General features: G+C 38.8%; 1 protein-coding gene and 1 long non-coding RNA gene across 3 annotated transcripts in view; one reads left to right on the top strand and one right to left on the bottom strand.

The window, feature by feature from the left end:
- DNAJC27 (DnaJ heat shock protein family (Hsp40) member C27) overlaps positions 1–21596 on the bottom strand; it is a 31913-nt gene extending 10317 nt beyond the window's left edge. The window contains exons 1-5 of the mRNA XM_077843895.1: positions 21195–21596; positions 14583–14665; positions 12196–12265; positions 3163–3327; positions 2405–2527 (exon numbers count right to left, since the gene is read on the bottom strand). Coding sequence (XP_077700021.1) covers positions 2405–2527; positions 3163–3327; positions 12196–12265; positions 14583–14665; positions 21195–21281 — 528 coding nt within the window. The 5' untranslated portion in view covers positions 21282–21596. The remainder of the gene's footprint in view (positions 1–2404; positions 2528–3162; positions 3328–12195; positions 12266–14582; positions 14666–21194) is intronic.
- Positions 21469–26341, top strand: LOC144281120 (uncharacterized). 2 transcript variants are annotated; one of them, XR_013349572.1, is made up of 3 exons: positions 21469–22374; positions 22980–23064; positions 23260–26341. It is a non-coding gene; the product is annotated as an uncharacterized LOC144281120 (long non-coding RNA). The 2 variants fall into 2 exon arrangements; XR_013349571.1 differs by having other exon boundaries at positions 21474–22374; positions 23286–26341.
- Positions 26342–27705: the final 1364 nt, after the last annotated feature.

The raw sequence follows: 27705 nt of genomic DNA, 5'->3' as shown, positions 1-27705 counted from the left end.
GTGCTGCCTTCAGCCCAGGGTGTGATCCTAGAGACCCGGGAACAAGTCCCATGTCAGGCTCCCTGCATGGAGCCTGCTTCTCCCTCTCCCTGTGTCTCTGCCTTTCTCTCTCTGTGTGTCTCTCATAAATAAATAAATAAAATCTTAAAAAAAAAAAAAAAACAAGAAAATGTGATCTATACATAGTCAGGGGAAAAAAAGCTGTCAATAGAAACTGGACCCAAGATGGTTCAGATATCAGACTTACCAGACAAACTTTAGAGTAGCTATTATAAATATTTCAAAGAGATAAAGGAAAATATAGTCTTAATAAGTGAACAGATAGAGAATCTCAGCAGTGAACTGGGAATTATACAAGAAAATAAAATGCAAATTCTAGGACTGAAAAGTACTAAAGTGAAAAATTCACTCAGTGGATTTAACAGCAGTTGGAAGTCAGATCAACAGAGACTATGGAATCTGAAAAACAGAGAAAAGGGAAAGAAAAATAACATAGTCTCAAGGACTGTGGGACAAAAATCAAATGGCCTAATATACATGTAACTGGAGTCCAGGAAGGAAAAGAGTGAAAATAGAGCCAAAAACTTTTTAAACAAATAATGGTGGAAAACACCTGTCTAGCAAATCTGAGAAACTCAACAACACCAAGTAGGATAAATATAAAGAGAACCACATCCAGTCACATAGTCCAAAGCTGAAAGCCAAAGATAAAGGAAAACTCTTGAAAGTGGGCAGAGGGGGAAAAGAATCCCAACACATTATGCACAAAAGAGTAAGAGTAAGAATAGGTGGTAACACCTCATGAGTTGCAATAGAGACCAGAAGAGAATAGACCAACATCTTTAAAGTGCTGAAAGAAATTTAATTGTCAACAAGCATTATTTATACCCTTTGGACAAGTCATTTTACTACTCTTAGATGTTATAACATCTGAAATGAGAATAAAACCTGCCACACACAGTAAGTCTCAAATGAGATGAAACATGTAAACTTCTCCAGAATTGTAAAACACTATTCAAATGATTAAGTATCATTATTACACATAAATAGGCACAAACTCACACCGGTTCATGTACTCAGTAGAATAGAAAGTGTGGCAAGCCAACATCAACCTTATGGTCTTAAAATAGAAGATACTGATGCCCAATTCAGCCTGTCAGCCAAGGATGAAACCTGTCTTCTAGTAGGGGCGGTGACATTTTAAGAGAAAGAAATTTAGCATAAAAGATTAAATAAAATCCCACTCAATAATTAAGAACAACTCTTTATAGTATAGCTACATTATTTGAAATGCTAAAAATTCCCAAAATATCAGATATATTCATAAGAAAAAAATGCATAATTCATGCCACCACTTACTTCCAAATGTATCTGTAATTAAGAGTTGACTTTACTTTATAACTTATTGTTTTAAAAAGCCTTATTCTGGGGGCGCCTGGGTGGTGCAGTTGGCTAAACATTCAAATCTTGGTTTCAGCTAGGGTCATGATCTCAGGTTCATGAGATCGAGCTCCACATGAGGCTCCATGCTCAATGTGGAGTCCACTTGAGTTTTTCTCTCTCCCTGTCCCTGTACCCTCTAGTTTGTGCTCTCTTTTTCTCTCTCTCTCAAATAAATAAATAAATCTTAAGGAAAAAAAAACGTTATTCTGGGCACCCAGGTGTTTCAGTTGGTTAAGTATTCAATTCTTGATTTTGGTTCAGGTCATGATCTTAGGATTGTTAGATCGAGCCTGCATCTGGCTCTGTGCTGGGTGTGGAGCCTGCTTAAGATTTTCTCTCTCCCTCTCCTTTTGCCCTTCACCTTCTAAAAAATAATAAAAATAAGTAAATAAATCTTGTTCCCTTAAAAATATTCAAGATTAATAATTTTTAAAAAATCACCATCCATTCAGTTCCAATATGAGTACATCTTTCCATTGCCTACTTGGTGTCTTATTTTTATGTGACTGGCTAGACTCTGCAATGCCATTCTCCTATAATACCATTAACCAAAGGTAGTTTTAAAGAAAACCTTTGTTCCTACTGTAAGTATATAGTAACTGTTGTTAAACTTGATGGTCATCAAAATCACCTGAAAAGCTTTTTCAAAATATAGATTCCTAAGTTCTATCACAGCACTAAGCTTCCAGTAGGTCTGGAGCCCAGAAATCTGTGTTTTGAAGAATTTCCCAAAGTAATTCTGATGATCAGCCAGGTCTTGTACACTGTAGGCAGATATCACACACACACACACACACACACACACACACTCACTCTCTCTCCCTCTCTCTTAGTCTTTTTCTCACCAGCTTCTAAAAAGAGTTGCTCTAATGAGCAACTCCTATTATATTTCTGCTTCTCATAATTTAAACTAAAATTTGGCATGGTCAGCCTTGTAACAAACTAAACAATGCTAGCTTACCTGGAACATCTCATTGATTCCTTCTCCAGTTTGTGCTGAAGTTTCAAAGTACAGGAACCCTTTACTTTCAGCCCACAGACGCCCTTCACTTTCATCTACACAGCGGTGCTTGGTACAGTCAATCTGAAATAGAAATTTGGGGGGTGGGCAGAGAGAAGACTCCAAACTTCATTCACTAGCATAGGTCCAGTGAAGTCTTCATCAATCCTTTACTGAGGCAAAAACTACTCTTAAATGAATGCCAGCATATACATACAATTATCAGGACCAAAAGGACCAAAAAAATTGCCAATGTTGAACATAGACTGATTTCCTGTGGCAAAATGACAAGTGCCTGCTCCCACACTTTATCCTTTAAGAAAACTGCTCCATACCTCTCTGAAAATTAGCTTCATAATATCTCCCATGCTCCAGGGGCCACAGTATACTTTTCATACCTTGCTGTAATCCATGCTGCACTTAATTACTGTCCCTTTTCTAATGAGGTCGGTGTAATTATTAGTCGGTGACTCTCCTGCTCAGTCACCAATATCCTTCCCCGTGTAAGGCACCAGAAAAAAAAGTGTATAACTATCCTGACACATGGGAGTTTTTGTTTTTATTCTTTATGTTCTAGGGATGTATGTTTTGAAAAGCTGTTGATTACTATATTATAGAATAAGGGCTTCTTTTCTTTTCATTTGTTCCCCAAAACTCAGAGCTGCACTCTTCCCATAATGAATCTAGAAAGTCAAGCATACCATTTCCAAAGCAGTTACCTTGTTGGCACATACTGCAAATACAATATTTTCCATGTTTCCGTGAGGTCCAAGATCTTGTTTCATCTCTGCTAGCCACGCATCAAGAGCATCAAAGGAGTCTTTCTGCCCAACATCATAGACCAGTATTACACCCTGTGTATCCTTGTAAAACTCATTACGAACCTTCACATAAAAGAACAGATGCACAAATTGCAGTTTTGTGATTTTGTAATATACCTCACAGTCATTAATGAAACAAAGCATGTTCTCTTGTATATACATAGTATTTGCTATTGTATCTCAATATCTACTGGTCATTAGAGGACTTCGTATAAAATCAAAGTAACATGATTTTAAAAACCCTACTAGTACAAGGTCTTGTGATGAAAACAACAGCTTCCTGCCCCACCTCTTCTCACCTCCAGCTCTACTCCCTAGAGGCAATCAATCTTTATTTCTCATTAGCAGACCTTAAAATAACACAAATTCTATAGAGTGAAGCTCTTCTCAGGAAGAACCAGAGGGTAAGTGAACAATTCTGAAGAACTTAAGGCAAAAATAACACAAGCATCAGCAACCGATACAGCCATTTATATACCACAGCTCAAAGCTGGGTTCCCCAGGATGCTAGGCAGAGTTTCTCTAACTCTTATGTCTGCACACCAGCTTCGGAACTCTGAACTCAGAGTCTCAGTGTGATGTAATGGCTCTGGAGTCACACAGATCTGCGTTCACATTTACTTATTAGTTGTGTGATCTCGGGCGAGTCACTTAACCTCTCTGCATCTCAGTGTTTTCATCTGTAAAATGGGGGTAGTACTACTTACTTCAGGGGGTGACTGAGGATTACATGAGATAATGAAGGCAAAGCACCTAGATGGTGCCTGCAAAACAATGTATATTTGCACCTTCTGCCTTCCTTCTTCACGCTCCTTCTCTAATTGTCCTCATTTGATATTTTTGCTAGAAATAGCAACTTGCTTCTGGTACATATCTATAATCTAGGAAGAGGCAGCATGAAGTACAGGGCACACGAAAGTAGCAGAGGCAATGACAGGCCAAGTGGATGCAGAATAACTCTGACACACTCAGGGTTTTAGGCCAAAATTCCAGTAAGAGATAGAGGACACATGTTACTCATTCTTCTCGTAGAATTCCAGTATGTACACACCCATACCAGTCTGTAGTAAGAAATGAAGACATCTTACACACATCAGGTATGAATGCTCAGGTTTCTGAGCATAGACAGATGCCTGGGCCAAGAATGCAAAAGCCTATCAATTTGTAGAAACAGAAGAAGCTATCACCTAAATTAAAACCAACAAAATCAGAAAGAATTTAAAGTGATGAACAGCAGGGGTCTTCTCCCCTCAGTCCCTAAGGTCCTTAGCCCACCTGCAGTAGTGAAAACCAGCCTCTCCCCTCTTTCTTGCAACTTACTGCCTTGGCCCCCATATACCATATTCTCCAGGTTCTTGACTAGTCTTTTTTTTTTTTTTTTTTTAAAACATTTTTTATTTATTTATTTATGATAGTCATACAGAGAGAGAGAGAGAGCGGCAGAGACACAACAGGCAGAGGGAGAAGCAGGCTCCACGCACCGGGAGCCTGATGTGGGACTCGATCCCGGGTCTCCAAGATCGTGCCCTGGGCCAAAGGCAGGCGCCAAACCGCTGCGCCACCCAGGGATCCCTCTTGACTAGTCTTTTACCAACTTCTTCTTTCTCCATTGTTTCCATTCCAGCTGGTCACCATAATTCCCCAAATCCCATCCTGGGCCCTCAGCCTTTCTTTTTCAATCCTTTCTTCCAACTCAAACAACATTATCACCTGCATAGTTTCAACTGTGAGAATCTCCAAAGTGAGCCTTTTCATGTGTGCTTCCAGACCTGCATTTTCAGTTAGCTCTAGACTCTCCCAGCTGAATGTCCTGCTGGAATCTCAAATCCAGTATGTACAATAGGAAACCTTCCAGCTTATTCCTTCCAGTCTTTTCCATTCCTTGAACTTCTAGTGATGAAAGGAGCATACCATTCTCTGAGTCAGGTGGATTGAAAGACTAGTGTTAACCTTTGCTGCTTTGCTTTCCTCTCCCTTTTCACTCATCAGGTACAAATAATCCTGTAGGAGCTACCTCTGCTAGGTTTCCTGCACCTGGCACTTCCTTTCCATTTCCACGTCCCAACATTACACTATCTCTTGACTACTACTGCAAGAATTTTCTAAGTAACCTCCCCAGCAACATTATACACATTGCATATTTATCTTTTTAAAGCCCTGGTTCAAAAATTCTTTGGTGTTTTCCTACTGCCAACATCCTAAAGTTCAAATTCTTTTCACTGGTGTTGACAGTTTCTGATCAGCCTTCCACCAGCTTCCCAGCCTTATCCTCCTACCTCCTGTTATTTCAAACTGGATAATCTCTCATTCCCTAAACCTGCCCTTTGCCTCTCTAGTTCCATCTGTAAACAAACCCCTCTTTATCTTTAATCTTTCAAGTTTAGCTATGACACCATATCTTTCCTGGTTTTTCTGCCCCCACCCCTCACCATCTAACCCCCAACTCCTTCCAAACACAATTTAATATCCATATTCCAGGAATTCCACAGCCTTTGTGCTTCTAGTAGTGCTCATATCACTTCCTGTCTGGTTTTATAGTTGGTAGCATATACAGCTGCCTTCCCCAGTAGACTGCAAGCAACGTGAAGGCATGTATCTTGTATCCATCTTTGTGTTGCCGATAGGGCCTAGCAGGTCTAAGTATTTTAGATATTTTAAATCAAGAAGAGCTGAAAGTAGAGAATGTAAGTAGAGGCCAAAGGGGAAAAGAAAGAATTTCAAAATGCAAATTATGCTATCCAAAGGGAGATTTGTGTGTAAATAGAGATTTAGGCAAGCTCCATGGATTTCTCTTTCAACTGCCTCAAGTTCAAGTCTGGGTTTCAGCAACTAGTTACCTCTGTAATCTTGACTAAGTGGTTTTATCACCAGCTTTAGTTTCCTCATCTGTAAAATGAAAAAGTCAAAGGAGAAGCCTCAATGGAGTCTCCCACAGCTCTCGTAGTCTTGGCTCCCAAACAGCTCTCAGAGTTAGTCCTGGAAGTCTTGCTGCATCCAAAGTTTAATTAAATAGGATGCTAAGGGAATGGCAAACTTTCTAGCTTGTAGATCAGAGAAAGCTGTTACTTTAATGTCACTTGGGCCTTGGGGCGCCTGGGTGGCTCAGTGGTTGAACATCTGCCTTTGGCTCAGGTCGTGATCCTGGGGTTCTGGGATTGAGTCCCACCCTTGCAGGGACCCTGCTTCTCCCACTGCCTATGTCTCTGACTCTCTCTGTGTGTCTTTCATGAATAAATAAATAAAAAATATGATTCGGGTCTCAAGAATTTTCTGTAGACTGTCTAATTCATACCAGCAAGCCCCAGAATGATGTGTGCATCAGTGGAAGCAAGGTTGCTGTTAAGATACAGGTCCAGCATTCCCTTGCTGTCCTCTCTTTGACACTGTCCTCTGAGAGTGCTGTCTCACATGTTAAGCAGACTGTCCTTTCTCAGTAGGGCCTTTGGGTAAATCTGTCAAAAGGATGGATGACAGTAGTAGCTTCAATGGAGGACAGGCCTCCAGGATGAGGGGAAGCCAGGGATCATGAGAATGGCTATGGGTGCTTCACCAGGTGTGTGCCAAGCAAAAGTATACTTTGGTCAGTTTGAAGCTTAGGGAGGAGATGGCTTTGGTCTTGTCAAAAAGGAGGGTTTGATCTATAGACAAGTAAATATTTGAAAAAAAGGGAAAAATCACAGCTATTCAGAAAAACAGTACTTCAGAAGTGGTGATTTCAATTCTATTAATTATACTTCTATCTTTTTGAGCTGCTGGAAGAAAAAGCTATTGTAATTTCAGTTTGCATTGACAAGATGTCTAGTGTCTAATGATAGAAAGTAAAGGAACTCTCAGTGCTTTTCAGTAGACAATGTCTAGAATGTTGTGTTCAGTTCTCAGCTTCCTATCAGCTAACTAGAAATTATTCACAAATGATGTTGAAAGGCCTAGCTGGGGCAGGACTAGAAAATATTTTACCTGAAAAGGAACAGAGTAACGAATATTAGAAAGGTTCTCTAGTAGAAGCGCAGACTTAGTCTATGGTGTTCCAAAAACAAGGTGAGGATCAATAGCAAAAGTCAAAGAAAGGCAGCCTTCAAAAGGAAGTTGTTAACCTAGAATTTTTACCGCATAAAGTCAACTCTTAATTACAGATACATTTGGAAGTATAAAGGATGAACTTGTGAAGTAGTGTGATCCCATCATTAGAAACATTCATTCTCCAAACTATTACAATCCGTACCACTCAAAACTATTCTGTGTATCATATCATCCCTGGATTCCCACCAACTTATGTAATTCCAACTTATCCATCAAAGCTTAATTTATTTTTTTATTATTATTTTTTAAAGATTTATTTATTCATTTATGATAGACAGAGAGAGAGAGAGAGGCAGAGACACTGGAGGAGGAAGAAGCAGGCTCCATGCTGGGAGTCCGACGCAGAACTTGATCCCAGGACTCCAGGATTGCGCCCTGGGCCAAAGGCAGACGCCAAACCTCTGAGCCACCCAAGGATCCCCTCAAAGCTTAATTTAAATGTTGCTTCCTTCAACAAGACTTTCTATCCTCCCAGATAAGCTAGGCTAGGTATTAAATATTCCTAAGCATTCTGTCATTTGTTTAACATCTGTCTTCTCTGACATATTTGTGTTCCATGAGGACAGGAGCTGTATATTACTGGTGTCCAACACAGAAACTGGCATACTGGTATGTGGTGAATGAATGACAGCCATTGATTGGGAAGGTTACAGAAAGAAATCCTACAGTAGGCAGAGGTCTGGCCCACATTAAATTCTCAGGCATTTTCTAACTCTGCATTTTTTAAAACATTTTTTAAAAAAGATTTTATTTATTTATTTATAGAGACACAGAGAGAGAATGAGAGGCAGAGACACAGGCAGAGGGAGAAGCAGGTTCCATGCAGAGAGCCTGACATGGGACTCGATCCAGGGTCTCCAGGATCATGCCCCGGGCTGCAGGCGGTGCCAAATGGCTGTGCCACTGGGGCTGCCCTCTAACTGCATTTTTATAACTTTGGAGAAATCTAAGATTTATTCTAGCATTTCTAGTAGTCAGAATCTATGCCAAGCTTACAGGCACCTACAGCCTCCATTCCATTTTCACTGACAATATATACTTGTAAAATTGTTTTAACCCATGGAAACCTTCACATTTAAAAAGAATTCATTCTACATACATATTTGGGTACATTCACAAGATAGAAAGTTATACAGCCAATACATTTTTTTTCCCAAGAAGATAGAATAGATATACTTTTCACTATTCTTCCTGCTAAGTACAAGTAAAAACTGTGAGTGTTACATAAAACACATATAAGACACATGGAAGATGGAGAGAAGAAGGCAGATAAGCTAGGGACCTCAGGATCTAACAAATGACACCATAGTAAGTTTCTGGATTTTCTTTTGCCTCATACATCTAAGACTTGGAACTAAAGAAATACAACTTAGAAATACCAGTGGGTACAGACAAATAAAAGCCCAACAAAAGCCTGTTCTCTTTAGCCAAAGGAGCAAGAAAGAGGCAGCTTCACCAAAGAACTTTAGATGATAACCCTACTCCCGCCACACACCTCAGGAACAATCTGTCTCTCCATCCCCACCCACCTAAGAAGAAGCTAAGAGGAGATTGTGGAAAAAATAAATGACTGAAAATAAACTAAAAAAGCCTAGTAGTTAGGCTCACCAGAAGAAATGGAGGAGACAGTAAACAAACTCAGTGACCTGGAAGGCAAAACAGTAAAGTTTACCCAATCTGGAACAATAGAGAGAACATAAACTTAAAAACAAAAAACCCAGAGCCTCAGGGACCAATAGAACTACAAGAGATCAGTCCAGAAAGGAGAGAAGAAACAGGGTGGGGCTGAAAAGTACTTAAAGAAATAATGGCTGAAAATTTCCCAAATTTGGTATGAGACATAAAGCTACAGATTAAATAAGGTGAGAAAATCCTAAACATGAAAAATCCAAAGAAATCCATGCTAACACACATAACTAAAAACCTTAAAAATTAAAGACAAGGGAAAAATCATGAGAACAGCCAGAGACAAATGACCTCTCCTATGTGGGAAACATTTTCAAATGACAGCAGATTTCTCATCAGGATCCTGGAGGCCAGAGGAAAGCACTACACTAATCAAGTGCTGAAAGAAAAGAATTATTAGTCTGGAATCTTATAACCAGAAAAAATATTCTTCAGGAACAAAGGGGAAATTGAGACATTCTCAACAAGGAAAACTAAGCTGATGCCAGTAGACTTATGCTAAGAGAATGGCTAAAGGAAGTTCTTTAAACAGAAAGGAAATGATGAAGAAGGAACTTATGGAATACAGCAAAGGGTGGAAGAACAAAGTAAGCAAAAATATGGGTGAATATAACATTTTCTTCTTTCTTGAGTTTCCTAAATTATGTTTGACAAACAAGCAAAGATTAAACAGTTTGATGTGGTTCTAGCAGTATATAGAGAAAATTTTAAGAGAATTATAAATGGGAGAAGATAGATGCTAAGGGAGGAAAAGTTTCTAAAATTCCACTCAAATTGTTAAAATGATGACACCAGAAGACTGTACTAACTTCAATGGTTTTATAATTGCAGCACCCACGAATGTAGCTATTCAGGGAGATTAATTAAAAAACACTATGGACAGGGATGCCTGGGTGGCTCACCGGTTGAGGGTCTGCCTTCAGCTCAGGATGTGATCCCGGAGTACCAGGATCGAGTCCCACCTTGGGCTCCTGCATGGAGCCTGCTTCTCCTCCCTCTGCCTATGTCTCTGCCTCTGTGTCTTTCAAGAATAAATAAAATCTTAAAAAAAAAATACTATGGACAAATCAAAATGGAATTCAAAAAAGTGTTCAACTAACTCATAGGAGGCAGGAAACAGAAAACAGAGAACTGGAAAAGCAGAACAAACAGAAAACAATACAAAAAAGCAGACTTGTGCTCCAATATACCCATAATTACATTAAATGTAAATGGTCTAAAGATACCAATTAAAGGACAGAAATTGGCAATAATAGATTAAAAAGCATGACCCAACAATGGGCTATCTAAAGAAAGTCACTCAATACAATGATATACACAGATTGAAAGTAAAGGGATAAAAAAGAATATATTAAGCAAACATTACTCAAAGAAAAGCAAAAAAGCTATATTAATAACAGATAAAGTAGACATCAGGACAAAAAAAATTACTGGAGACACAGGGGGACATTATATAAAAATAAAATTATATAATGAAGACATAGCAATCCTTTTTTTTTTTTTAAGATTTTTTTTTTTTTAATTCATTCATAGAGGCACAGAGAAAGAGAGAGGCAGAGACACAGGCAGAGGGAGAAGCAGGCTCCATGCAGGGAGCCCGACGTGGGACTCAACCCTGGGTCTCCAGGATCATGCCCTGGGCTGCAGGCGGCGCTAAACCTCTGCGCCACCAGGGCTGCCCAAGACCTAGCAATCATAAATGTGTATGTACCCACTAAGAGAGTTGCAAAATATATGAAGCAAAGATGATAGAACTGAAAGGAGAAACAAATCCACAACTAAGTTGAAGACTTTAACAGCTCTCTCTCAACAATTAATAGAACCACCAAACAAAAGATTGGCAAGGATATAAAAGAATTCAACAACACCACGAAAAAGAATTCAACAACACCACGATCAACAAGATCTAATAAATATTTGTAGAGCACTCCATTCAACAATAGCAGAATACAGATCCTTTTTACGTACTCACAGAAGACCAAGATAGACCATATCCTGGATCCTGAAAAAAACCTCAACAAATTTAAAAGAATCAAAATCATACAGTACGTTCTTTCATCACAATGGCATCAAATCAGAAATTAGTAATAGAGGGCACCTGGGTGGCTCAGTGGTTGAGCCTTTGGCTCAGGTTGTGATCCCGGGGTCCTGGGATTGAGTCCCACATCGGGTGCCCACAGGGAGCCTGCTTCTCCCTCTGCCTATGTTTCTGCCTCTCTCTCTCTCTCTGTCTCTTATGAGTGAATAAATAAAATATTTTTTTAAAGAAATTAATAATAGATAACAAAAAATCTCTACTACTTGGAACTAAACAACACACTTCTAAAAAAATCCATAGGTCAAAGAGAAAGTCTCAAGAGAAATAAAAAACAAAAACACATTGAATGAATAAAATGAAATATAAATGAAATTGAAAATACAACATATCAAAATGTGTGGGACACTGAGAAATGGTGCTGGGAGGAGAATTGATAGCACCAAATGCACACATTAGAAAAGGAGAAAGTCTCAAATCTATAATCTAAGCTCCCATCTGAAAGAACCCAGAACAAGAGCAAAAGAAACACAAAGCAAGCAGAAGGGAGGAAATAAAAGATAAAAGCAGAAGTCAAATGGCCAAACTAGAAAAGAACTAAGAGCCTCCTCAGGGAAAATGAAAAACCCAAGGAAGGAAAAACAAAAGAGAATGGCTTTGAGATTATTTTGAGACTTCTCAGAATGGATGGCAGACAAAAGTAAACCAGGTGGTGTTCTCTCCGGAGAGATAACACATAAGGCTGAGGAGTGAACTGGAAAGATCACGCTAGTACCTTGAAATGAAAGAAGTCACATTGCTGAATTCTTAAGTCCAAGTGTGAATATAATTATCCTTTCACATTCTGGGCTAAGGTATGAAGTATAAAGCAACAGTCCTTTGAAAGTTAAAAAGTCATATCTATGTGTTTGAAACATTAGTGATGAAATTTCCTACCACTATTTAAGGGTATGGAACAAAAGACCAACAGGTTTCCATTTAGTTAAGGTTCAGAAAGGAAGCCATAAACAGCAGCTAAATTCACCTAATTTTATACATGATTTGCATACTGGTTGTTTCAGATAGCTCAGGATCTTTCCCTAATCCACTGATAATACTGGATACAAGTTTTCCCAAAAAGGCTTTCTTACCTCATAGAAGAAGGGATGGCCAGCCATATCAAAGATGTTAACTTTGATTTCTCTGTCTCTGACTTGTACTCTGAAATGTTCAAATGCAAACAATTCCAAAGAAGGTTATGGCTTCTGCATTCCCATTCATATCATTTATGTCACTTATGAATTTAAAAAGGTAGTGTAGAAAACTTATTTTTTTAAGGTTTTTAAAAAAAATTTATTTATTAATGAGAGACACAGACAGAGAGAGAGAGAGGCAGAGACACAGGCAGTGGAAGAAGCAGGCTGCATGCAGGGAGCCTGACATGGGACTCAATCCCGGGACTCCGGGATCACTCCCTGGACCGAAGGTGGCGCTAAACCGCTGAGCCACCGGGGCTGCCCTAGTGTAGAAAATTTAAAAGAGGCTTTCTTAGCACCTCTTCTTGATTCCAGATAATCATTATAAGAGAAGCTAGCAACTCAGCAGCTTGTCAACCCGACATGGGACTTGATCCCGGTTCTCCAGGGTCACACCCTGGGCCGAAGACAGACCTAAACCACTGGGCCACCGGAGCTGCCCACTAAGGTGTATTTTATTAAAGTCTGTGTGAGGGACGCCTGGGTGGCTCAGCAGTTTAGCGCCTGTCTTTGGCCCAGGGCATGATCCTGGAGTCCCACGTCGGGCTCTCTGCATGGAGCCTGCTTCTCCCTCTGTCTATGTCTCTGCCTCTCTCTCTCTGTGTCTCTTGTGAATAAATAAATAAAATCTTAAAAAAAAAAAAAAGTCTGTGTGACTTTCACTGAACAAGAGCAACAGTCCGCTTGTTTTCAAAAAATTTTAAATAATGAACAAAAAGGGAAAATAACACCCATTCGTATTAGAAATTTTAAATACTGTCCATCATTGTAGCATATTTGCATCTTGTCCTTTTATTTTTTCAAGAAAAATCACTATTGGAAAATAAATTAATGAAATATTGTATTTCAAATGTTAAAGAAAAATACAAAGATGGAAGTTTAAAATTTGTCCCAAATCCTATGACTCAGAAAAAAAACCTTTGTCAATATATATGAACCTCACTGCAGTCTTCTTTCATGCATAGATATGACTGATAAACATAAGTATTTTCATAAAAATGGGATTATGCTATTTTAAAATAAAAAGTATAAAAGTTACTCATTATTGAATTGAATAAAAGAAAAAGAAACTGAAGTAAACTAGAATTACTGAACTTTAAATGTTTCCTCATCACAAGATGTATTTCCTAAAAGACCCCTCTAAATTAAGAATAGGAATTATTAACAATAACAGGTTAGAATCACACTCTTAAGTGACATATTTCAGTTTAGACAGCATTGATATGACTCCCTCCTACAGAATACAAGGACATCAGTACTCACTCTCATTGTCCCTACGTTACCTCCTGGTTTATTTATTATTATTATTCCCTTGTTCACATTTATAACCTCCATTTTCTGTTCTGAAACCATAATTCCTACAGTTGTTTTATATTACTTGTAGATTTAAATCAAGCTAACCACTGATCATTTCTTTATTCCTGAATTCTCTACCACATTTCAGCAATTCTAAGACACATATTTGTGTTCATTTTAACATCTGTGAAATCAGGATCCATCTTATAAAAGAGGATGTAAGAACGGCAAAACAAAATAACGACAGTCTAAGAGCATCTGGAGAAGATCTGGCATAACAATTTATATTAGAAAATTTTGCTTTAAAGAGAGAGCAGCTGAGAGGGGATGTAACTAAAGGTTATGAAGTCGGGAATGAACACAAATGTATTCACACACTAAAACTCAAAGAGGTTAATTTAATTCAGATGCCAGACAGGAAATTACCTTAAGAGAAATGGTACTTTTTTACCTCAAGGTCATGCTTTCCTAGGTTATGGCCTGGAGACCACCTGCATCATTATTACCCAAGGCTGTTAAAAATGCAGACTCCTGTGCCCCACTTCAGACCTGACAAATGAGACTCTTAGTGGACAGGTCCCAGGAATCTGCATTTTTACAAACTCTTAAAGTACTTCTTAGCATGCTGGAATTTGAGCTTCACTATGTTAGAAACAGGAAGGATGGAGTTGGTATCTATTATTTTTACTATGATGCTTTACAAACATCTGCTAATAGGATTTGTTTATATAGAACATGTTTCCTAAAAAGGTTCATCTGCCAGTTAGGCTTTTGACCTCCTCATTTTTTTAGACCCTACACCTAAGGCAAGGCCTGGCAAAAAGAATGTGCTCAGTGATGAACAAATTATATGATCACTACCTTATCTGTAATGGTCTCATTCCTATCTTCCCTGATTTATCTTCAGAATCTCTATTTCAAGATGTATCATTTTAGAACAGCCCAAGTCTATGTAATTTACAAGTCCAAAGAAACAATGTACTTACTTTGTGACTCCATAGTCAATTCCAATTGTTGCAAGGTATTTAGACACAAATCTTTTCTCACAGTACCGTTTTATAATACAGCTCTAAAAAGGTAAAGAAAAATATGTGCTTTTAGTAAATATACTCTGGAAACATACAAAATGAGCACAATTCTTCATTACAGTTTCATCATTCATCACAATGAAAGAGAAAGCATTTTCTTTTTTTTTAAAGATTTTATTTATTTATACAGGAGAGAGAGAGAGAGACAGAAATAGGCAGAGGGAGAAGCAAGCTCCCTGCCAGAAGCCTGATATGAGACTTGATCCCAGGACACTGGGATCCCAGGACCTCAGGATCATGATCTAAGCCGAAGGCAGACACAACCACTGAGCCAGCCAGGCATCCCGAGAAAACAAATGCTAAAAGTGAAAATTTTAAAGAAAAATTACTTAAATATTCTTCCCTTAATACTAAACATATTTCAGTTTAGTTCTTGATCCTTTTGCTCTTTTCATTTGAAGATTTACTCATGCTTTCAACAATACTACCAGAACGTCTATGTTTAGACATTTGTCTAAATGTCTGACCTCCCTTCTCAAAAGCAGATCTACAACTTAAAATACTAAGACTAGTTTCTACTTAGGTGTCCTGCTGTTACCTCAAATTCAATATGCCCAAAAATGAACTAATCCTATACATAAAATCAGTTCATCCTGCTGACATCCCTGTTCTGTTAATAATACCACTATTTTCCCTACTACAGAAGATCAGAATATTAAAGCCATGTTTGATTCTGAGCCTTTCTAAATCTTCCAAATGTTTCTTGTTTCTTTCTCCCCATTCCAATTCCCATTGACATCATTTGGATTTAGATCCTCATCATCTACTCCTAGACAGATACAAGAAATTCTTTTCTGGTCTTTTTGCTTTCCTTTCCTCCCAACTGCAGTCAATACTACACACCACTGACATTATTTCACTTCCCTAACTCAAAAGTCTTCAGTGGCTTCTCATTGCTAGGTTTGAAATCCAAATTCCTTTGTCCTTTATTCAAGGTTCTCCATAATCTGGCCCTAATCTGTGTTCCCTGTCTGAACCCTTCTAATATAAACTCTCCATTTCTGCAAAACTCCCAGAGACCCGATTTCCTGACTTTTGTCATTACTTTTCCCTCTTCTTGGAAAAGTACTACTCCCTTCTTTACAAGTCTTACTTAATCTTTAAGACCCAGCTCAAACTCTGAGCTCCAGGTTGTAAGAGATCTTTCCTGCATCTGAACTCTTCTAACACTTTACATGCATACTAACATGTATGCATATATTACACATACACACACACGCACACCAGCACTCACATATTGCTTTGTTAGTTATAATTTCACATGTGTATATTTACCTTCTCTCTTTAGCTAGACAGTAAACTATTTGAGGATAACAAACATCAGTATTTTACTTCTTTCTCTCTTTTGTTCATGCCAATGAAATTTGCTTAGTGCCAGGGAAAACCAATTTTAGAAGACTTGTATATTAATAACCTTTAGCACTCATGAAACTTATAATTTACTTGGGAGTGCTAGTAATGGAGTTTATTCTGCTCAAATCCTTCCCTGATGAACGTGAACCTAAATTAAACAGGACAGTTAATTTAAAAAGCAGTTAATAAGCTTATTGTGAACTGAAGGAAAAATTTCTTTGAGTGACTACTGCTAAGAGGCTCTACTTTTAAAACATTTTATAGCTTGAATGCACTTCACAAATACTTTCTCTCACAATAGCCTGGGAAAATGAATATAGCCTTTTTCTAAATTATTCATAAGATTAAGGGGTTCGGCAGCCCTTTAACTCCAGTACACTATTTAAACACTAGTTCTAAGTGTTTCACAAGACACACATTTAAGTAATTGTATTAATAACTATCCCTAAAACATAAATAGACAGGGTTCCTGGCCCTTAGGATCTTATAAGCTAAGTTAAATAACATAAATACAGAGAGAATGTTTCACTATTTTTCTTAAATAGACTTTTAGGTACTTTTCTTTTTTTAATGCAGTTTTCATTAAAATCTTAACAGGTTTGAGCCTCTTTTTTTATTTTTTTTTATTTTTTAAAGATTTTATTTATTTATTCATGAGAGACCAGAGAGAGAGAGAGGGGGGGGGGGGGGCAGAGACACAGGCAGAGGGAGAAGCAGGCTCCATGCAGGGAGCCTGACGTGGGACTTGATCCCAGGTCTCCAGGATCAGGCCCTGGGCTGAAGGCAGCGCTAAACCGCTGAGCCACCCGGGCTGCCCTGAGCCTCTTTTTTAAATAGAATAATCCTAAAATTCATATGAAAGAACAACTGTCTGGGAAGAAATAATCAAATTATGAAAAAGAGGAATGGGACAGGGCAGTGGAAAGAGGAGGGAACCCATCTTAATAGATTAAAATATAGTCTGAAACCAATCAAGACAGTATTATATTGGCATAAGATTAGACAAATAGGTCAGTAGAACAGAACAGAGAGCCCAGAAATAGATCTCATTAAAAGAAGAAATTTTAAAAGTGACCAAGGTGATATTTAAGGTTAAGAGGAAAAGAATGATTTTTTTAAAAAGATTATTTATTTATTCATTCATTCATTCATTCATTCATTCATTCATTCATTCATTCTTGAGACACACACACACACAGAGGCAGAGACATAGGCAGAGGGAGAAGCAGGTGCCATGCAGGGAGCCTGATGCAGGATGGATCCCCAGACCATGATCACACCCTGAGTCAAAGGCACTCTCAACTGCTGAGCCACCCAAGCATCCCTCAATTGGGTTTTCTACTTCTTTTCAAGTCAATTTTGGTAATTTATATTTTGCTAGGAAGTCCTCCATTTCCTCTACATTTTCAAATGTGCTTCTATAGAATTAGAATGCAATATTCTCTAGTCAGTCTTTTAATCTCTTCTGGTATGTAATTATGTTTCCCTTTCAGTACTAATTTTGTCATTTTTTGTTTCTATTTTTCTTAAATAGATTTTTTAGGCACTTTTCTTTTTTTTTTTTTTATTGACTCTCATTAACTAATTCTCAAAATCCAAAACTTTTGGTTTATCTTGTGACCTTTTTCTAATGTCTTAGGTACTAAGTAGTCTTTTTTTTTTTTTTTTAAGATTTTATTTATTTATTCATGAGAGACAGAGAGAGAGAGAGAGAGAAAGAGAGAGGCAGAGACACAGGCGGGGGAGAAGCAGGCTCCATACAGAGAGCCCGACGTGGGACTTGATCCAGGATCTCCAGGATCCCGCCCTGGGCTGAAAGCAAGCACTAAACTGCTGAGCCACCCAAGGATCCCCACTAGGTAGTCTTTTAAAATAAGATAAACCATATCTCAAAATTCACATTTTTAAGATATACAATTCAGTGGTTTTAGTATACTCACAAAGTTGTAAAACCATTAAGTTCCTTTAGTTTTTCTCTCTCTTCTTTAGAAATGAATGATAATGTGTTTTCCTTTCACTACAGCTTTAATTTTGTTAGGAGGGTTTCAGTATAGATTCTCTCCCTTGCATTGCTTTCTAGTTATTTTGTCATTTGTTTTGATTGGTCCTTTGACCCAAAGATTATTTACTAGGGTATGCCTTAATTTTTTTTTTTTAAGATTTTATTTACTCATTCATGAGAGACACAGAGAGAGAGAGAGAGGCAGAGACACAGGCAGAGGGAGAGGCAGGCTCCATGCGGGGAGCCTGATGTGGGACTTGATCCCAGGACTCTAGGATCACGCCTTGGGCTGGAGGCAGTTGCTAAGCCGCTGAGCCACCCAGGGATCCCCCCATGCCTTAATTTTTAACTTAAAATTGTTTATCTTTCTACATTTTCCACATTCTTTTTTTTTTTTTTTTCATTTTCCACATTCTTTAAAATGAGCATGGTGCTACTTTTATAACTAAGGCTTTTTTTTTTTTTTTTTTTTTTTTTTAATGAGAGAGAGTGAGCATGAAGGGAAGGGCCAAAGGGAGAGGGACAGAGAGAATCTTAAGCAGGCTCTTTGCTCAGCATGGGGCAGGACCTCATGACCCCTGAGATCATGACCTAAGCCAAAATCAAGAGTCAGACATTTAAGCAACAAAGCCACCGAGGTGGCTCAACAAAATGGTATTTTTTTCCAAGTTACTTTTAAATCTGTGGTCCATCTAAAATTCATTTCTGAGAAAGCAATGCCAAAGGAATCTACCTCACTCCCAAATAGTAAATAGTTGTTCCGACAGTACTTATTAAATGGTCCCTACATTCCCACCACTTTACTACATTTGTTGTAAATTGAATTTCCTTATGTGTTTGGATTTATTTCTCGACTCCAGTCTGTTCCACTGATGTCTCTCTATGCCCTTTCCAGCACCAATAGGAAAAGTTTGGTAATTTTAAAATAGGTTTTATTATCTGGTAGTGTTTTCTTTTTTCCACAGTTTTCTTGGTTATTTTCACATTTAATTTTTTTTTCACACTTAATTTTTCATAAGGACTTTAGTACCTTTTATGAATTTTGAAAGGAAAAAACCCTGTTGGTATTTTAATAGGACTGAATTACATTTGTAGATTATTTTAAAGATTTGATATTCCTAAAATGTTGAGTAGTCTTATTAAGGATAAGGATAAGTCCCATTTGCCTAAGTAACTTTATGTCACTTTGTAGAGCTTGAAATTTTTCTTCATTTAGGTCCTACCTATTTCTTCTTAAGTTTAAACCTAGGTACTTTATTTTGGCTGTTATTGTAAATTAAATAATTTCTCAATTATATATTAAAACATACCATTTGATATATATATATTTTAAAGATTTTATTTATTCATTCATGAGAGACACAGAGAGAGACAGAGACACAGGCAGAGGGAGAAGCGGGCTCCCTGTGGGGAACCCGATGTGGGACTCAATCCTGGGACCCCAGGATCATGCCCTGGGCCGAAGGCAGATGCTCAACTGCTGAGCCACCCAGGTGTCCCATATCATTTGATACATTAAAGCTACTTTTTGTATATTAATGTTGCCTTACTGAATTTTCTTGTTTCTTTTTTTAAAGATTTTATTTATTTATTCATGAGAGACACAGAGAGAGAGAGAGAGAGAGAGAGGCAGAGACACAGGCAGAGGGAGAAGCAGGCTCCATGCGGGGAGCCTGATGTGGGACTCCATCCGGGGTCTCCAGGATCACGCCCTGGACCAAAGGCAGGCACTAAACCGCTGAGCCACCGAGGGATCCCTTCTTATTGTTTCTAAAAGCTTTTCAGTTAATTCTCTTTGGGCTTCCAGATAAATAATCATATCACTAGCAAATAACAATAATTTTGCCTTCTTCTTTCCAGCATTTCATATTTTATTTTTTTCTCTTGTCTAATTGCATTGGCTAATAAATCTAAACAATGCCAAATAAATGTGACACTGGGCATTTTGGGGTATTTTTAATGTTGTACTGTTAAGCATAGAAAATTAAAAAGTGATGCATGATTACTTAGCCAGCTTACTATTGAACCTTTCAGAGGCTTTATTCTTTACTTTTTAATGCCTGGCACATATTTGATGTTCAATTAATGTTGACTTTCAGTGACTGCTACGTTAATACTTACATACATACAGACAGATACATAATTAAAATAGTACCGGACATTGCTAAATGGAAAGAAATGACACTAATAAACATTTACTGAGCATCAACTACGTGCAAGGCACTGGCCTAAACACTTGCATTAACAGCTCTTTTGGCATATAGTTCCTACTTGGAGTTGATTTTCACAGCATACAATAATGGAAAGAAAGATCCAAGTTCTAATCCTGTCTCTGTCATTGATTTGATGATCTTTGGGAGGTTCTTAACTAATAGCTTCCACTTCCGTAGGAAGTAAGATAATTTGGGTGAAAAGCAGACAGTTTAGAATTCACTTGGGAGAAGGCCTCTGGTTCCTCTGCCCACCCTCCTCCCCCTCCCCCCACCCCCAATGCGGGAGAGCTTATAGCAGATACCCAGTAGATCCAGCAGAGAGAAAGGCGGTGGAACTAAGGCTTTGACAGAATGGATATGACGACACTACCAGAAATAAAAATAAAGCCAATACACAAAAAATAATGCAGGCTCCTTGACATCCACCGCACTTCCCTTGAGAAACATGTCACCATCAGTTACGCTCTTAAAATAGATTCTGGGCTCCATGTCTGCAGAGTAACATTTACAAACTCCGATCCTCACATGCACCCCCGTGAGTTCCCTTAGGCTGCCAAGAACTGCTGGGATAAGTAAACTTTTATTCTCCACCTCTAAGTCCTGGACAGGTCACCTAGGACGCGGACAGGGTAGCTAGGCAGACGATCTGACATAAGGACCTAGGCCTCCTTACTCTTTGGGGGGTACATTCAAGGGGTTAGCGGTCACATGAGGCACCTCCTTATGGAGAGTGACGTCAGTGAAGGAGGAGGGGGGGCAACCCAAAGGTCAAAAAGGTCAGAAGTGTTTTTCCTCGGGAGGCGCATCCCCTAGCAGGAGACCCCGGCCTGCTCAGGGGCGGGGAGGAGGCTGGGCCGCGGGCTGTTGAGTGGCCGCCGTCGCAGCCAATCGGCACGTGGCCCCGCCGCGCCGAGGTCCCGCCCCTCCCGGCGCGGTACTCACTTTTCCCACTTCGGCGTTGCCCATGGAGATGACTTTGATGCGCAGGGACTTGCCAGGTTCCTTCCGTTTCGGCATGTTGGCCTCCATTGCCCTCGCTCTCTCGGGGCCACCCGCCTCGCTATCTCCTTGCTCACTAGGCTGGCCCGTCCCTCAGGCCTCCCCGTCCAATGGCGGAGCCGCTGCTATCGTCACCGCCCCGGCTCCGCGGCTCGCCATCCCCGCCGCTGCCTAGCAGCCGGCGCGGGCGGTCGGGAGCGCTGGGAACTGGGGGTGGGAGAAGAGAGTCTCGCGATGCTAGAGAGGGGCGGCGTGACGTCATCACCGGGCTCTGGAGACGCGGTGTTGGTTACTTGTTCCCGGGAGTCGCGCCTCCGCGCGGGGCCGCGTCCCTCGGCAGGAAGTCGGCGTTGAGGGGCGGCCGTCGCCACGGAGAGTGCGGGTGGGGTGCGAGGGCGCGGGCCGGCGGCGTCTGTTGACGTTTGCAGCGACTGGTAGAAATGTGTTGGTCTGGGGCAGATCCTCGGGCTGGGAGTATTTGGAGCTGTGGGCGCAGGCCCATAGACTCGCAGACCTTGGAGTGTTTGGGGCGGTGTTTTCCCTGAATTCTAAAGGTCCCTGTGGGCGCGTCTACGCTGCCCCCCACCCCGCCTCCCCATACTACGTTTCTGTTGCTCGGACTTGCGGGGGAGCCGGGGGAAGTGGAGGGAAGTCGGGGCTCTGGTTCTGGAACAGAGGCGTTAGGCGACATCTGAATCCCGTTCCTGTCGTTAAAAAAAAAAAAAAAAGGCAAGGTGTCTATTTGGAGTAAAAACGGATTTTAGTGGAGTCATTGGTCTTCTATTAAGTGATCCTTATGTGTAGGAAGAAAGCTCACGTTAGACGTTTCTTAGACTCTTCCAGTTAAATGGGGTGTGTGTGGCTCCTTCATTTTCCTCTCGCTCCCATTCACATTCAAACTTAACTCCATCATTTATTTTTTTGTTTTTTATTTATTTGAGAGAGAGAGAGAACACGCGGGGGGTGGGGGTGGGGAGGAAAAGCAGCCCCCCCCACCCCCCCGCAGAGCAAGAAGCTGGACGCGAGACTCGATCCCAGGACCTGAGCCGAAGGCAGACGCTCAACCATCTGAGCCATCCGGGCGTCCCAACCCCATCATGTTTGCTCACCTTCCCTGTAACTGGTAATATGATAGTAGAATAATCATGAATCCTAACATAACCAATTTTCTGTTGCAGGGGACAAGAAAAGCATCTGCTTGGATTAAGAAAAAAACAACAATAAAAAACAGAGGAAGAGTAATTTTTTGAGTGATTAAAAAAATCTTGATTTTTTTTGATTTACAGAAGTTAAATAGAACTTGAGAAATGTTAAGTGCCCCGAAAAATAACGGCTGCCCAACCTCCCAGTAAATTACAAGGGCAAAAGTAGCATTATTTTCGTTTTCACGTAGCTTTCAGTATTCTAAAGGAAATACACATTGCAGGGAGATAACTGAATAAAGCTTCAACATTTCTTAGCTATCTTGAGTCGGATTTTCAAACATTTTGTCTTAAAGACACGGTTTTTAAGAAAGCTTACTCCGGGTTGTATTTATAATGAACAAGTAATAAATCTTAGTTTAATGAAGCTTCTAAGATTTTTTTACGACCATGAAATACAAGTCCTGGTCAGGATTTTGATATTTTAAAGTTCAAAATAATTGAATTTATACTGATTCTTCACAAATCTAGATGCTGATCTCACAGAATAATTTAATAAATCAACAAACGTCTATTTCTTTGCTAGTTCACCTTTGGCCCTGCAATAGAACTGGTGCTATGGAAGAACAATTGCAAAATGTCAAATCTTCACTTAGTAAAAGACTGATGAGGTATGATACTATTGAGCATATGGGCAGTAAAACAGGCCAAAGATTAAAATTTATTACCATTTTTTCATATTGATATTTGTGAGGTTTGAAAGTGTATAGCCATATTTTCTGCTAGGTGTGTTAAATTAATTCGGAATAGAAAAAGCAAGAAAGTTAGCTTTCCGTTCCAGTTTTTTTTTTTTTTTTTTATTCCAGGTTCTCCCCATGCGTTTCTTTTCCAGGCTTTAATGCACAAAGAAGAAAGAAGTGTAGGGGTGCCTGGGTGACTCAGTTGGCTAAGCATCTGCCTTCAGCTCAGGTCATGATCCAGCCCTGGGCTTCCTTCTCATCAGAGTCTGCTTCTCTCTTGTGTTTTCTGTGTCTCCCTCTGCTCCTCCCCATCACTCGTTCTCTCTCTCTCTCTCTCAAATAAATAAATCTTTAGAAATAAAATTTTTTTTTAAAAAGTATGCATTAGCTGTGTATAGTGTGAACCCTGAAAGGCAGGGATTAGGAACATGAGCTTTGGAGTCAGCCCTGTTATACTTTATGTTGGCATAAGATGGGCATGCAGTGAGGGTAAGACTTGCAGGAGATAATGCACATGAAGTACATGGTAGTTCCCAGTAAATAGCCCTATGTTTTCTTGTACTCATGTTTATTTTTATGTATTAAAGACTACATATTTTAAATGTATATTTTTAAACTAAATTATGATATATTTTAGACACTGTTAAAGGTATAACAAATAATATAATGAATACCTATGCATCCATCATATAGCTTAGCAAATAAAATATCACTGATACTATATGTAGTCTTTCCCAATACATCCATCCTTCCTCTTCATAAAAGTTTGCAACTATCTGAATTGGTGCTTTTAATTAACAGGCATTTTAAAAATTGTTTTTACTACATATGTATATACACCTTAAAATGTAGACTATTGTGCTGCATTTTTAAAAATCTTTATTTTGAAGTAATTTCACTCAAAAGTTTAATAGGGCAAAAATTGTGTATATCCTTTACCCAGATTCATCAAGTATTGACATTTTGCCTCATTTACTATATCACTTGTGTTCACTATCTATATATTCATATATATACACACACTTTTTTTCCTAAATAAGTTGACAGTAATTTGCAGACATGTTTCTTTAATACCATAAATACTTCAGTGTATATTTATTTCCTAAGAAGAAGGACTTTCTCTTACATAGCAGTAGTATATTTATCAAAATCAGGAAATGTAACATTGTAACAAGACACTATTATCTAATCCTATGGTTCTCAAACTGCACTGGAGTGCTCCACATCCTCACAGGGTTACCCAAGGGGATATCTATGGGATATTTTACATTGTAAGTTTTCAAGGCAAACAAAATGAAAACTATTAGCTCAAGGTCATGTACAATTTCAACAATAGGTGGCACCATATTCCTTGGATATGTCACATATTTGGGAAGCTGGATTTTTCAGGGGTTGTGATGAAAAAGCAAATACGGCACCAAAAATCAATGTGAAGCAGGAAACGAGGGTGCTTTTGTCCAATCTGATTCCAAGGTTTGAAAAATTGTGCAATGCCCAACAGGCGCACAAATCCCATTGTGGTTCAGATGAAATAAAAAGCTTTCAATTTATGTGTATTATTTTTTCAAATGGCAACTAAATTGTCAGGACATAAATAATACGTTGTTTGAACCTGGATATTTCCTTTGACCAAGGAACACTGAAAAAAATTGAGATACTAAGGGCACTTTGAACAAAGAATATTTGGGAAACTGATCTAGCCCACAGTTTGTATTCAAATTTCACCATTTGTACAATAATATCCATCATAGCTATGTTCCCCTGTAACCCGGTCTGGGTCTCATCCAGCATCATTTAGTTGTGATATATCTTGAGTCTTCTTCTCTCTAGTATGGTTCCTTGGCTTTTTTTTTTTTTTTTTTTTTTTTTTTAGATTTTATTTATTCATGAGAGACACAGAAAGAGGGGCAGAGACAGAGGGAGAAACAGGCTTCCCATGGGGAGCCTGATGCAGGACTCCATCCCAGAACCCCGGGATCATGCCCTGAGCCACAGGCAAATGCTCAACTACTGAGACACCCAAGTGCCCCAGCTTTTCTTCACAATAAGTTATTTTTAGAACAGACCTCAGTTTGTGTTTTTTGATATAACCTTATGTTTAGATTCAATAGTGTTTGGCTAAAACATCACAGGAAAGATGTCTTTTTAAGGGTATCATATCAGAAAATCAGTGATGTCAATGTTCCATTTATTGGTAATGTTAACTTGAGTTAAGGTGTAGTGTTTACTGGGTTAATTCACAGTAAAGTGACTTTTCCCTTTGTAATAAGTAATCTATAAGCAGATACTTTGAAATTATATAGATATCCTTTCTCCATTGAACTTGCACCCACAGATTTTCAGAATCCAATGCGGATTTATGACTGAAGAGATTATTATGATGAATGCAAAATGGTGATTTTTTTCACTTCATCATTTCTCCTACATTTATTACTTAGTAGTCTACCATAAGGGAGAGCTTTCCTTTCTCATTCATTCACTTAACATATCAGGATACCCCCGTATATGCTTATTTTACTCCATGAATATTCTGTTATTACTATTATTTATTTCATTGCTAAAGTTGGCTCTATATCTTTTTGGTATGTCTCCCCCATTTTTTTGTTGTTGTTACTTCCTTGCTTTCTGGCCAACAGTGAGCCCTGGATCCCTGGGTCCTTTTAGTGGAGAATGGTATTTAGAAACCAAAATCTGGGTGCATTTGCTTGAACCCTTTTAGTTAACTGAGCCTGCAAAAAATACATATACGTACATACATACATACGTACCTATTTATATATACACACATCTAAATCTTTATATTAAAACATAGTTCACATTGATATCCTCAATCCATTTTAGCACAACAGAATTCATTCTGGTGTTCCCCCTCTCCGCATTTATAACTCAGCTTCAACAATGAGAAACCTGGCTGTCATTACCTTTAATATATTTACTCATTTGGCCAACCCACAGTACACAGGAAGTAGTTTCAGAATTGTTAATCCATTCCATTTTAAAAAATGGAAATATTTCAAATAGAATTCCGTATTTGTTTATAGCTATTTTTTTGTCTCAAAGTAACATATATAGTTTTTCATTCAGTTTCATATAGTATAAGTATTATGTTCAAAAGTTAATTGGGTTAATCCTTTTTTCCCTCTTGGGTATGATTATAGTTTTCATATGAAATGCAGTTAAGTTGATTTCTTTCTGTCTTTTTTTATAATTGCTGACTTTTTTTTAGGATTATATATTTATTTATTCATGAGAGACAGAGAGAGAGAGAGAGAGGCAGAGACATAGACAGAGGGAGAAGCAGGCTCCATGCAGGGAGCCTGACATGGGACTCCATGGGATCCCTGGTCTCCAGGATCACACCCTGGGCTGAAGGCGGCGCTAAACCGCTGAGCCACCTGGGCTGCCCTCTGTCTTTTTTTTTTTAAAAAAGGATTGATTTATTCATGAGACATAGAGAGAGAAGCAGAGACATAGGCAGAGAGAGAAGCAGTCTCCTCTCAGGAAGCCCAATGTGGGACTCGATCCCAGATCCCGGGATCACACCCTGCACCAAAGGCAGACGCTCAAACACTGACCCACCCAGGCATCCCAAGTTGATTTATTTCTGTTTGTACTTTAGCTTTTTCCTCTTCGTTACTGATAACTTTACTATTTTTTGAATATGTAAAACATGAATGTAGTTTCAAAAGTCAAAAGGATACAAATTGGTGTACTCGGAAAAGTGTCACTGTCCACCACATCCTAATCCTCTTCCCTTCTTCCCACTTGCTTCCTGATGACCACTAATCACACTAGAGTCTGGTTTCTTCTTTCTTATGTTTCTTATAAAAATTAAGCAGTTACATGTATATTTTCTTATTTCTCCTTCCTTATTACACAAAAGGGTATGTCTATTCTTTGGAACTTTGCTTTTTTCACTTAACAGTGTATCCTAGACAGCATCTCATATTAGTTCATGAAGATCATACTTATTCTTTTTTGCAGCTTCATGGTACAGCACTTCATTGCACAGATATTCCATGGTTTTTCCAATCAATATATTTATGGGCATTTATGTATTTTTGTATTGTTGTGGGCATTTATTTAGGGTAAATTTCTTTCTTTCCTTTTTTTTTAGGGTAAATTTCTTAAAACGCATTACTGGGTCAGAGGTAAATGCAGATTTAGTTTTGTTATATATTACCAAATTCTGTAAGGTAACATTTTGAGAAATTTTGCATCAATATTCTTAATTGGGGGATCCCTGGGTGGCGCAGCGGTTTGGCGCCTGCCTTTGGCCCAGGGCGCGATCCTGGAGACCCGGGATCGAATCCCACGTCGGGCTCCCGGTGCATGGAGCCTGCTTTTCCCTCTGCCTGTGTCTCTGCCTCTCTCTCTCTCTCTGTGACTATCATAAATTAAAAAAAAAAAAAAAAACTTAAAAAAATATTCTTAATTGATATTCAAATTAAATTTCTTAAATGATAAATTATTTTGTGATACTTTAGCTGGTTTAAATATTTATGTTACACTTGCTTCATAAAAAAAGCATTTAGGGGCGTTTGGGTGGCTCAGCAGTTGAGCATCTGCTTT

Source organism: Canis aureus, chromosome 12 (genome assembly GCF_053574225.1).
Source record: "Canis aureus isolate CA01 chromosome 12, VMU_Caureus_v.1.0, whole genome shotgun sequence".
Classification (NCBI taxonomy): Eukaryota; Metazoa; Chordata; class Mammalia; order Carnivora; family Canidae; genus Canis; species Canis aureus.
The sequence above is the reverse complement of the archived record's forward strand: the minus strand, read 5'-3'. Positions and strand labels throughout refer to the sequence as shown.